The sequence below is a fragment of the Micromys minutus genome (assembly GCF_963924665.1).
Source record: "Micromys minutus genome assembly, chromosome: 12".
NCBI lineage: Eukaryota > Metazoa > Chordata > Mammalia > Rodentia > Muridae > Micromys > Micromys minutus.
In genome coordinates, this window is record NC_137981.1 from 45,951,722 (window position 1) to 45,964,757 (window position 13,036).

At 37.8% G+C, this 13,036-nt stretch overlaps 2 protein-coding genes across 6 annotated transcripts in view; both read right to left on the reverse strand.

The window, feature by feature from the left end:
* Positions 1-8,799, reverse strand: part of ZC3H13 (zinc finger CCCH-type containing 13) — a 58,886-nt gene extending 50,087 nt beyond the window's left edge. For 3 of the 5 annotated variants that reach the window (XM_080926044.1, XM_080926042.1, XM_080926045.1), the window contains exons 1-3: positions 8,552-8,799; positions 1,698-1,823; positions 1,071-1,180 (exon numbers count right to left, since the gene is read on the reverse strand). In XM_080926044.1, coding sequence (XP_080782170.1) covers positions 1,071-1,180; positions 1,698-1,814 — 227 coding nt within the window. In that variant the 5' untranslated portion in view covers positions 1,815-1,823; positions 8,552-8,799. The remainder of the gene's footprint in view (positions 1-1,070; positions 1,181-1,697; positions 1,824-8,551) is intronic. The other 2 variants (XM_080926043.1, XM_080926046.1) reach the window with 2 other exon arrangements.
* Positions 8,800-9,798: 999 nt separating this feature from the next.
* The window catches only part of CPB2 (carboxypeptidase B2), a gene marked incomplete at both ends in the record, with an annotated part of 33,292 nt that continues 30,054 nt past the window's right edge, over positions 9,799-13,036 (reverse strand). Inside the window, one exon of the mRNA XM_080926747.1 lies at positions 9,799-9,983. Coding sequence (XP_080782873.1) covers positions 9,799-9,983 — 185 coding nt within the window. The remainder of the gene's footprint in view (positions 9,984-13,036) is intronic.

The following is a 13,036-nucleotide window of genomic DNA, read 5'->3' on the forward strand; positions in this document are numbered from 1 at the left end:
CACACACACACACACACACACACACACACACACAAAATCTCTAATCACTAACGTTCGTATTCAGTTTTCCTACTACTGCTATAGACAAAGCAATCAGCACAAGCAATTTCAGGACTAGATAAATTCTTTGTCTGCCTATTAAATACTTCTGTAAAAAACACTATGCATGTTAACTTTAAAAATTATTACAAAATCATCAAAAGGAGATTAAAGGGAACACTGAAAAGATCTTCATTGTGCAAATTAAATTTAGCCAAGTTTCTATCAAAGGCAAAATAATGTTCTGCAGAGGAATTGTTTATCCATATATAAACACACTTAACTTTTAAAAATTATTTGTTTGTTTGCTTTATGTGTACAGATGTTTTTTCTGCATGACTGTGCATCATTACATGACTGGTACCTAAAGCCAGAAAATAACATTGGTTCCTCGGGACTTGAGCTACAGATGACTGTTAGCTACCATGTAGGTGCTAGGAAGTAAACCAGGGTCTTCTAGAAAAGCAGTCAGTGGTCTTAAACACGGACCTATATCTCCTGCTCCTAAATGCATTTATATTAACACAGTGCCCTAAGAGGTTTGGCAAATAGATTTTATAACAACGCTTGTATAAGATATGAATTTAAAATGCCTGTAAAAAAATTACAATTAAACCTTATTTAAATTTTACCCAGTTAAGAGCAAATAGCTGTAACGTTTACTAAAAGTAAATTCTCACACCTCCAAGTCCTGCCTAAGCAGCAATTTAATAATACACAACTGCGGCTCTGTGAAGTAGGGAACTTTTTAGGGTCTGTTCTTCCCCAGACTCAGTCTCTCCACAGGTGCTCACTGATTTGAATATACATATTGAAATATACATTTACTAAAGCATGTAAACACGTACATTTAAAGTTAAAGTTTAGCAATCCTAACAGTAACAATCAAAAGATCTTATTAATCTATGACTTTAAGAAGACTAGCCCAAAACAGAAAATCTGACCAAATTCATGGCTTTATTTGATACTTTTACACTAAATTGCAAAAGTTAGTTTTTAATACTATAAAAATATTTGAGTTCTCAGTTTACCTTCTGTAATTGCTGCTGTAACCTTTCCCACGAGGTGAAGGGCCATGTATGAACCTACATGTGTTTCCATAGAGGCAGCTGCCAGTCTTCAGCCAGTTACGGCACTGTGTCTGTGAGGCAGATATTACTATGTAAATGTCTGAAGGATGGTACCAAGGCAAAAATCAAACCAGAGAGACCCAAATGCCAGCTAAACACATGATACTACAGTAATAATAATGCCATAGGGAATGAGAAGCCACAGGAAGTGTGTGTGTGTGTGTGTGTGTGTGTGTGTGTGTGTGTGTGTGTTTAGGCAGAGAGGAGTTCCTGAAATGAGGTATTAATATGATCAAAATACATTGTATACATTGAACATACAAAAATATTATATAATAAGAACTTTGCAAACCTTAATCCCTCCTTTTATTTAATAAAATTTGCTAAGCCAACCCCATGACAGAATACATTTTCCTTGATAACAGCAATCAGTACCTTAATAATAGTGTTTTAAAGTTTCCCCCAGTACACAGGATCGAGGCTAGGGCCTCTACATACATGCTAGGTAAGGGCTCTTCCACTGAGCCACACTCCTAGTTCCTTCCAATAAATGCCCCAAAACCACAGTAGCAACAACTCACCACTCACCTCTGTTGTGCTTCCAGTGCTGGGTCCAAGCCTCTCAAATACACTAGGTCTTCGGGATGTACTCTCAGATATGGTCTTGGTGTTTTCCACTGTGACCTTCCTCCTAATTTTTGACATTTTGAACTACTTTGACCAAAAAAGAGAGAGTTAAAACTGTAAAATCTTCCAATTTTACACACCTGAGCCTGAAACTTCGAACAGGCAAAGTTATAAGTAAAACTCAAAATTTGCAGATTTTCCCCCCCTGAGGTGTGCAGGGGGGGGGAGTGGGGTTGGGGGATGGTACCTGCCTTTTAAGTCTACAACAACTCTGGAACCTGTTGGCTAGACTTAAAATTTAGTAGGCCTGTCCTTTAGGGGAACACTGCATGCCTAACAACTGGTTAACTAAAAAAGATGTAAAAGTCAAAGAACATGGGGAAATAGCCAGGTGAAAACCTAACTGAAAGAAAAGCCAGCTTTTGCTAACTGTTTAAGTTGCCACAGAAGTAGTGTTTTAAGTGAGTATGAAGTGTCTGGGTCCATGTGTTGCTATGTTAGTAATCCCTGTTCTCAAGAAGCTAAGGCAGGAGGATATCTAGTTCATAGCCTAGTCACGTCTGGAAGAAAAGCAAAAGTAAAACAAAAAACCAGTATATTAGAAAAGTGGATGTTACTTAAAAATTCTTTGCTACAGAGGTCACAGAAAGGCAATCTGATTAGAAATAGTAATTTCTCAGTAATACCAAAACCAAAACTGCCCAATATATTTCTATAATCTAACACATGCTGACAAAAGTCAAAGGTGCTAAAAGTAATAAAAATAAATAAAATGGCAACAGTATATAAATGCTAAACAAAGCATTAAAAAACTAGACCTATAATCAGAAAACTAATCCAATGATTTAATTGAAAGTGAAAATTCAGGTGACAGCACATGTTAGAAAACAAATTCCAGACCAAGAAATAACTAACTGGTACTGATTTACTTAAGGAAAAAAAACTCTTGTGAGCAAAAGCAAACAAGCTAATACATGACACTTTATATCAGCACTGGCAGCTTTTAAAACAGTAAGTTCTATTTGGTATACAACTATTCATGTGTGCATGTGTGTTTGAGTCAAGATCTCATGTAGCCCACTTTGGCCTCAAATTCAATAAACACCAAAGGATGATCTTGAACTTCCTATCCTTCTGCCTCTGGTGATTTCTGCAATTCAGGGAATCCATGCCTGAATTTGTATGCAGTGCTAGGCACTGAACATAGGGCTTCCCTACATCCTCTACTAACTATGCTACATTCGCCAGCATCAGAACGTGTCTTTATAAAGACCACGGACTATTTTTAATATTTCAAAATAAATATATATTAGTGGACAGAAAATCACATCAGTACCAGCAGAGTGTGTGGTGGGGCATGCCTGAAAACCTAGCACTCAGAAGACTATGGCAAAAGGAATGTAAATTCAAGGTCAGCCTGGATTAGTGAGTTCAAGGTCAGCCTGGGATTTCAAGTATAACCTTGCTTTGAAAACAACAACAAAAAGAAAACAAATAAAATATCCTGAAATATAAACATAAAGTCAAAACTTCAACAGCGATTATAAAAACATTTCATTTAACTAGGCCATTTAGGTCACACTCTGATACATTCAAAAGTTAGAAAAAAGTTTGACAGTGAAAAAAGATGGCAAATCAAGATGAATTTGATTGGGAAGTTTATATATTATTTTACTAACTCTTTAACATAAAATGTAACCACTCTTTTAATGCAATAGAAATTGGGAAATATGAAGTAATTAGATACTTTAAATAGTGTACAATGTCACATACATGAGCAAAATCAGTTGTACAAGCTGTTCTCCAAGAGAGCAAATGAGCCAAATATAAATTATCAGTATAATGTATATTTTTAATTTCTCTCAAACTCATTCTCAGCCCAAATATAAATATGCAGGAAAATACACAGCAAACCCATACATCTAGTTGGTTATGGAGCAGTGCATGAAAGAACTGAAAACTTAAGAGAAGTGGTACAGAAAAAAACCTAGAAAGCAAAAGCTTTGATTAAGTCAGAGAAACACCTAGAAATGGACAATTTCTATCTAGGAGAGGCAGTAAGAAGCAAATGCATGTTAGCCAAGCCTGGTGCTGTGCACCTTTACTCCTAGTGCTTGGGAGGAAAAGGCCAGCCTGGGTCTATAGAGTGAGTTCTCCAACAGTCAGGGCTACACAGAGAGACCTTGTCTTGAAAACCAAAAAATAAGACAGATAAATAAATAAATAGTAACAAAAAACTCTCCCCCCCTCAAAACCGGAAAAGTTTGAAGATAAAAGTGTATCTTAAAGTTCCACTAAACTATATCAATATATAAGTACATATCATGATCCTCAACCACTTGACAAAACTACTAAAACTGAACAGATTCTACGTTCTCCTACAAATTAGCTATTCAGAACCTAAAAATAATGCAAATCTTCTTCCTCGTAAGTAGAAGGTCTCATCCTACAATACTGCCTCCAGAAATCTAACTTTAACTTTACATTTTTCCCCTCCACAATTACTACCGGTAAAAACAGGTTAGTTCTGCCACCCACCCCAGTATTCTTATCTTCCATGTGACTAACAAATTCCACCAGTGCAACAAGCTATTTGTGATGCTGTTCGTGTTGTTCAACTTGACTATATCTGGAATTAAGTAAAACTCAAGGGGTGAGTACACCAGTGTGAAATTTTTCTTGACTGAATTTTATAAAGTGGGAAGACCTATCCTAAATCCAGATGTTCTGAGGTAGGAAGATCTACCTTAAATCTGGATCACACCTTCTTGTGGCAGCTTATGTAAAGGCCAAGAAGGAAGTGTTTGTTCTTTGCCTGCTTGTTCTCACTCTTGCTTCTCTGGTAATAGATCCTTCTTCCTCGGGATCCTAATGTATACTGAACACCAGTTGAGTGGCCTTTCCATTTGACAGCCACTGTTGGACAAGCCAGGCTCCAGCCTAAATCTCCATCCATTGTTCCTCTATAGTTCTCAACTCTGTAAGGAGTTGCATATCAGCCAGTATATCAGATATATACATTAGAATTCATAACAACAAAACATTTTATGATTAGGTGGTCACTTTATTAAAGGGTCACAGCTTTAGGAAGGTTGAGAAGCGCTGCTCTAGAGAATCTTGATTAAAACACTATTTCTATAGCTGAAGGACTGATCATCTGCCATCTCCTTTCTTGGTCTTCTAAAGGATCCCAGTATTGCCTTGCTCTACTAAGCCTTTACCACTGTTGTTCCATTTCGACATCACAGCTCTCCTCCCTGACCTACTGCTGCAGTGCATGGCTTCACAGCTTCTCTCCAATCTCAGATGCCTAAAACCCACTGGAATGTTACACCAAATGAAGGAAGAACTACAGAGCCCAACTCATAAGCCACACCAGTCTTGAACTCTTACCAGTAAAAAACTATTCCCATACAAACACTGCTTTTACAAATGCCATGAAGAATGACTCAAGATTCACCTGCAGGGGCTGGAGAATTGGCTCAGCAGTTAAAAGCCCTTGTTGCTCTTGTAGAGGACCACTGTTCAACTCCCAGCACTCACATGGTAGCTCACAACCATTTATAACTACAGTTCAGGGGTTTCAACACCCTCTTCTGGCCTCCTCATGTGGTGCACATACATACATCTGGACAAAACACTAATATACATAAAACAAAAATAAACAATTCTTAAAGAAAAAAAGCTCACCTATAGGGTGATTTCCCAACTACTACTTAGCCTCCCAAATTAAGAGGGAAATACAATGAAATAAAAAGTGTATTCTTTTGCCTCAGAATCCTACAGTGCCAGATTTTGTCCTACAATTACACTGCATTTTGGTAGCAGGTCTAGATTATAGAGAGGACTAAAACATGAGGCAGAGAAGGTACAAGTAAGAATTAAAGATATCATCTACAATGAATCTTCCTGCTTTGGCTTCTTAGATCCCAGAACAATGGTTCTGGAATGAATACCTCAGATCATTTGCTAAGGTTTGGATGAATGCCTCTCCCTGCAAAGACTGTCAGTACAGGCTTGGTCCTCAGGGTGGTGGTAGCAGGAGGTGCTACTGACCTTTTAAGAGGTAAGGCAACAGGAAATCCTTGCAACATGAGACAAAGAGATGCTTTAAAAGGGGGTGGTAAAACTAATCTGTTCATCTCTCCCTCTAACTCCACCCAAGAACCCAAAGCAACTTTGAACATATATATCTAAAGCCACAAGTCAAAATAAGCTTTCTTCTCTTCCTATGTATCCTATATAAGGAATTTTATTACAGGAACACGGTTGATTAATACACTGTCCACCTAAGAACTCCTACTAGCAATCTACAATATGACATTATCCTCAACATTAGTAGTCACACAGTTAGTTATAATTTTGCATGAATAAATACTTTGTTTGCACAGAAGATAATATAACTTAAATTCTCATTTGTCAGAAAACAAATATATAATCTGCAATACACCATGTAACTCAAAACCATGTAATCAACTGACGTGAAAGCTCAAAAGTTTCAATCCTAAATGCTGGGGTCACAAAGAAAGATGAATACCACAAAAGAGTAGAGTTTAAATTTGATTAAAGGACAAAAACCATTAATGAGACAGATATGAGTATTTCAAAGTGGAGGAGAAATATTAGACACAAAGAGCCAGAATGGTAGATGCCAATGTCTTACCAACTAGAGATTAACCGCTATTCAGTAAACAGACTCTTGCCTGAAGATGTTCCTCCATTTGATATTAAAAGTATTCTTTGGTCAAGGCTACACCACCTATTTATTTCATCCATCTTCCTCAAATACATGAGTTGCCAAAGACAAATGACTATGCACCTGTCTTCCTTTATCTATTCTCCTTTGAAGTGTAATAAACACTTAGAACTTTCATCATCTCCTTTCAATTAAAAAGTGGGGGGGGAGAAAATTCAAATTCGGGGGCAATAATGTTAAGCCTATTAAGAGAAAATGTCTCTCAAATATGAGAACTGCTCCCCTTCTTCAGGAAACAATGTCCTCTGAGATCCACACCATAAATCTGGCTGAGAAAGGAGCATGACAAAGGTGGCTCTTCTTGAATAAGTAATTACTTTCAAGACTTGTTAAATTTTTGTTAATAAAAAATACACTAATTGTAAATTCCCTTATCCAAAATGTTTAAAACCACATATATTTTGGATTCAAATCCTGGACAGTTTTATGTGTGTGTGTGTGTATATACACATATATACATATTTATGTTATATAATATGCAATATATACATATAATGCATATAGGATATCTTGAGAGAATGACCAAGGTTTAAATTCAAAATTCATGCTTAATACAATATAAATTAACACTAATGACTTAATAAAATGCATTGATCTATGTTACACTATGCTTTAATATTTTAAACTTATGGTACAGACATTAAACTTAGGTAGTGTGTACATCTCCAGTCTAGATATTAATCAGGCCCGATCCTGATGAGCTTCTGTGATCAGTTGTGTTCAGGGTGGTATGGCCTTCCGAAAACAGAGAATATACTCAAAAAGGAGGTTAGTATGCGCTCCAAATGACCAGTAAGCAGAAAGTAAATAAAGAGGCTGTATCCCTGGATTAAAAATATCCAGAAAAAAAAAAAAAAAACAAAGCAAAACAAAAAACCCATAACCAAAACCACACTGAATGTGTACAAACCTTATTTACATTACTTCTAACCAATTTAGTATAAAAGTACTTATGTAGGATTTACATCATATTATGTATTAGAAAGCATAGAGATGATTGAAGGCTTATAAGATGTGGGCATGTTCAAAGACTACATCATCTTCTAGAAGGGATTTGAGTTTATGCAGATTTGGGTATCTGAGTCACTCCCTATTGGTAGGTATCAACCACATCCTACCAGATGCTCACACTGAAACTCAAGTTTCAGGGCACAACCGTTTGCACACAAATGCAACATGCCTACATCAACTTGCTAAATCTCCAGATTAAACTGTCGTCTGATATACTCTAAGAAGCCACAAGTTATTTGAAAATGTATACGTTTGTGTTGCAAAATATTGTTGTTTGGGTTCAAAAGCTAGTAATGTTAAATATTACATAGCAAAACTGAACACATAGGCAGAACCGCAGTCATTTGGACTTAACAAAGCAAACATATCACAGACTTTTAAGCCCTTAAATGCCAAACTTAAAGTTCCAACATTTTAAAATTCACAAACCAGGAGAGACTGTGCACGCCCGAAACTTCAAAGTTCAAATTATCTGAAGACTCGTGATAAAACTAATTAGCTTAAGACACTGCCCTTCACAAACAAGATCCTATCAATATCACCCAAATATTTTCAACTCTGAATACTTTTCCAGCCACTTAAATGTTAATCCGCTTAGAAAGTAATACAGTCAGATACATCTTCTCCTTTCGTTCCTACACTCCCAATAGTACTTACTACAGCCTCCCAATAGTATTTACTACAGCTTAGAAATGAGCAAGACCAAAAACAATCAAAAGCAGGACTCTCCTTTCTTCAATAGATCTGGAATACGTGAAGAAAGTAACTCTAAATCCAAGAACACACTGCTGCACCCTTTCACCACACACAAAGGACACCACTACGCCAGGGTATCAGAGCCCGCCTACTTCGTGACACAAACTCCAGAATCACAACGAGAGCAACATACAGATCTAACACTGAGAGCCACTGAAGAATTAAGAGTGGGATGCTCAAAAAGCGTTCAGAATGGCAAGTACCATAAGCCGAAAGGATGGAGGCCACAGCGCAGGACTCCAGCCTAAGCCCGGTCCAAACGCCTCTTCCCATCAGCTCCCCGAATGCTTACCTCCTCTCCAAGCACCCTTAGTAAGCGTAGTCTTCAGGACGTCCCTGACGCCTCAGCTCCGTCTGTCCCCGCGCCCGGCCCCGGGAGGACGACGAAGAGGACGTGCACGCGCGGCTCCCGGGGGCCGGGTCTCCTCAACCGGGCGGACGCCGGGAACAAGGAGCAGCGGAGCAGCCCGGATCTTGGCCAATCTCCAGAAAGCTTGGAGATGAGACGCACATAGGCCTCTGCAGAACAACGAGCTAAAACCGCAACTCCATCAGGCCTCTACATAGGGAGCATCTAAAAGCCGACGGAAGTCGCCAGTTCGCCCTACTCCTCCGCAGGCCAGGCAGCTTCCGGCCGCAAGATTAGTCGTCAGAGAGTAAGCCCCGCCCCTAGGCCTACGCCCCGCCCCCACCCCCGCATGCCGATGGCACTGCGGAGTGTGTGCCAGGCGTCTCCTGTTTACCGACGTCTGGGGAAACAGCAAGTCGGCCTGGGAGAACTGAGATTCTCAATGGACTGAGATTCCCGTTTTAACTGTGTTTTTTATGGCATAAAGTGCTACGTTGTTACTGGTGGTAACCACCAGCCTGGCGTGCTTCTGAGCTGCAGAATTTGACAATCGCCCATCCTCCGCCTGGGTCTGTCGCCGGAGGAAAGTTGTGCACGGATTGTGTTTTCAAGAACAGGAGCGGAGACTGATTTGGGAGTACAAATCCTCAAGATGCTTCCGAGTGCCTTTGCTTTTACTGCTTGGATTCAACGATCTCCGTAAATTTAGTATAAAAGTTACTTAAGAGGAGCTGGAGAGATGGCTCCAGCCGTTAAGAGCGGTTGGTACTCTTTCAGAGAGAGACCAAGTTTGGTTCCCAGCACCCACATCTCTGCCAACCACCTTCTGTAACTTTCAGTAACAGCGGTTCCTCGCTTTCTTCTGGCCTCTGATGGGGTTCAGCATAAGCCTGGTGCTTAAACACAGGCTCCCATGCCTCACCACGCACACAATACATCTTAAAACTGCTTCAGATAGCTGTTCAACATAAATCAGGGAGCGGTGCGGTGGGACCAGTAGCTAACCTCTTAGAATAAAAACAATAAAAAGGTTAAAGTGCATATAAACCATTGTCACTCTTAAGCTCGAAGTATTGTGCTTTTTATTCTTCAACAAAACCAAGGAAACTGATTAAACTTAGGAGCTAACGCAACAATTTAGTGTTGCTGAAATCAATAAAATAAAATTAGTTAGAGCAGAGGTAAGTGCATTAACTGTTCCTGATGACATGCCAAGCTATTTTAGAGACTGCAGCCAAGGCTTCTGCACAGGTGGGTTTGATGTATCTTTCAGGCAGCAAGAATCCATATCTGCCTGTATCTCGAAGTTCAATTGTAAACGAATATTTGATGCCCAAATCATAGATCCAATCATCAGAACCTCCAGGAGCTAGATCTAAAAGAGACAGAGATTATTTCAAAATATATTTATTTCACATCAAGTAACATTTTATTTTATTGTAGGAATGAAAATAGCTTTCTTTTGGTTGTTACCTACATCCCTTATCCAAAAGTCGTAATCATCAAAAAGAAACCATGTTAAGAAAGGAAACAAATGTTGCCCAGAACTCAACAATAATCTGAATTAAGGAGTGATAATTGCCAATAACATTTTAGTACATTTTACACTGCATGTATTTTGGTCTTCATTTTGTAACATTTCTAGAAGTAATTATTGTAACATTTTCAAATGTATCATTACTGTATATGAATATACATCATTTTTAGTCATTCTAAGGGATTGCATTGTAAAAACTAAATATAATTGATTCAAATTATTTTGTTGATAAAAAACTTAATTTCTTTGGATTGAGCACCACTGTTCATAAATCAATGTTTAATACTTCAGAATATTTTCTAAAATTAAAATTACTTGTCTAAAGTGGGGCACCTTTAACAGTTACCATACTTGTTACCAAGTACTATTCAAAAAAATGAAACCTATTTCTCCCAGCAGCATGTCCACACACCCACTGGCAGCTTCCCCATCATTGGCAAGAATCTTGCATCCTGGCAATGTTCTGAGTATAATAATAATAATAATAATAATAATAATAATAATAATAATAATAATAATAACAGAGGGAAGAAATTGCCTTTGAGTTAGATTTCTTTATCAATGAATTGCATATGTTTATATATTCATTTTTATACTTTTCTATTAATTTTCTTGATCACTTTTCTATACTGTTAATTTCACATATTGTTCATAAGAATTGCATTAATGTTATTAGATCTGTGTAAAGTGTGGAGTTTTTCCTCACTCAGATTTTTAGCTTATGGCAATGGTTTTGTGCTTTAATACTTGGTCAATTTGGCATTTATTGTAGTGAAAGGTGTATTAGTAATTTAATTCAGTTTTTATTCTTAGTGGCCTGTCTGTTTATCCAGGACTGATAATTAAATATGGCTTGAAATGTCTCCCTTATGAAATACCAGGCCTCCTTATATATTTGAATATCTTTCTGTGCCTGTTATTCCCTTCCAGTGATCTGCCTCTTCCAGGCTTCGTTCCACACTATCCTGGTCTTCCTGTGGTTATAACATGGTTTTCGGGGTACAATGTCTCTTATTAGCATTTTACAAGTTCTTCTACAATATGTATACTTCAGAATAAACTTCAAAATTATGTCAGTGTTCACAAGAGTGCATCAAATATACAAATCGATTTATAGGATGTTCAATATTGTCTCCCCATCACATAGCATGTAGGCTTCCATCAAAGTCAATTAAGTGTTCGTGGGACTTCGTCAGCTACACAAATCAATTTAGGAAAAAAATTGAATAGTGTTTTCCTAGTGTCCATAACATCTAGACTTCTCCTGTTATTTGACACTAAGTATGTTTTTGGGTTTTTTTTTTTTTTTTTTTTTTTTGTAGTTGACAATTATGTATTGTGTGTCTATGTATACACATATACACATTTAACAAATATATAGGTACTCAAGTATAGCCCAGGCTGGCTTCAAACTCTTTATATATCCCAGGTTGTCCCTGAGCTCTTAATCCTCCTGCTTCCTTGTCCTGAGTGTTCAGATTACAGATGGTATAATTTCTAATATTTTTAAAAATATCCATCAATAGTGGATGCATTCAACCGTCCATAAATATTGCTGATAAATTTATGACCAACAAACACCTAACTTTTCCAGCATTTATCCTGTGAGCACACACACACACACACACACACACACACACTAAGTGAACGAGTGTGTGGAAATTGCCTTGTCAACAAGGCAGCCATAGGCCAGCAACACCAAAGGTATATGGCCCAGTCTGATAGACAACTCCAGGAAGGATTAAAGACAGGAAGAAGAACTTGGACTTGTGGCTAATAAAGCAATTGATATTTAGAGGGGTACTGGAATGAAGCAACCACTTTTTTTATACCCTTGGGTCAATTATATTTGTTGAGACCCTGGGCTTTCCCTATAGTGCCTCAGAATGTTTTTCATGCTTTTCTTCATCATAATACACTATCATCTCACAGCTATTTAATAGTTGTCCAGGGAATTCCACTATGAAGGGGCACCTTGCCAGACCACTTTAGCCACGTAGCTACTCTCAGTTACCATCATTCTCAACCCTCTAGGTCTCTTCTCTCTTCTTTAAATCGGTGAGTGAAATTGCATTTCATTTTACCATTTGTATGCATTAGAAATTGGCAAGGCTTTGTTTTCTTCCAAAAAAAAAAAAAAAAAAAAAAGGCAGGATAAGAAGTAGTTTATGTTTGTGAGCCATCTGGTCCCTGTTACAATTATCTTGGCTGCCATGAAAGCTGCCACAGATAATATGCAAATTAATGAGCGCGGTTGTGTTCCAATAAAACTATTCATGGAAACAACTATGAATTTTCATACAACTTTGATGTGTCAAGATTTAATTATTTTCATAGGATTTTTTCCAAATATATATATATATATATATATATATATATATATATATATATATATATATACACATATATATATGTGTGTGTGTGTATATATATATATATATATATATATATTTTTTTTTTTTTTTAAGTTAGGAAAACCACTCTTGGTTCGAAGGCTATGAAGACACGGAGTAACCCGGGCTTGGTCAATGAGCTGTAATTTGCCGACATTTGTTTCCATGTTGGTTTCTGTTCTTATCCTGTTTTCGTGAAGCAATTTTCTTCTAGAAAAAACAGTTCCAGCTTCCCTGAGCCATCACCTGTGCTGGGGTGGGCTTTGGTGATGCACCTGTCTTTGAGTCGTTTCTCCTACTATATCAGTAGTCTCTCACCCATATTTCTGTAAGTAACCCCCAAACTTTCTGGTTGACCAACCTGGACAGAGGCATTATCCCTCCTTTGGTCTGTTGTCAGCTTCCCTGTCTGAAGTGACATATATATTCCTGTCTCCCTAGGAAGTGTTTCTGGTATTGACCCCATCCTCTGACTTCAGCAGTACAGAATCAGGGTCT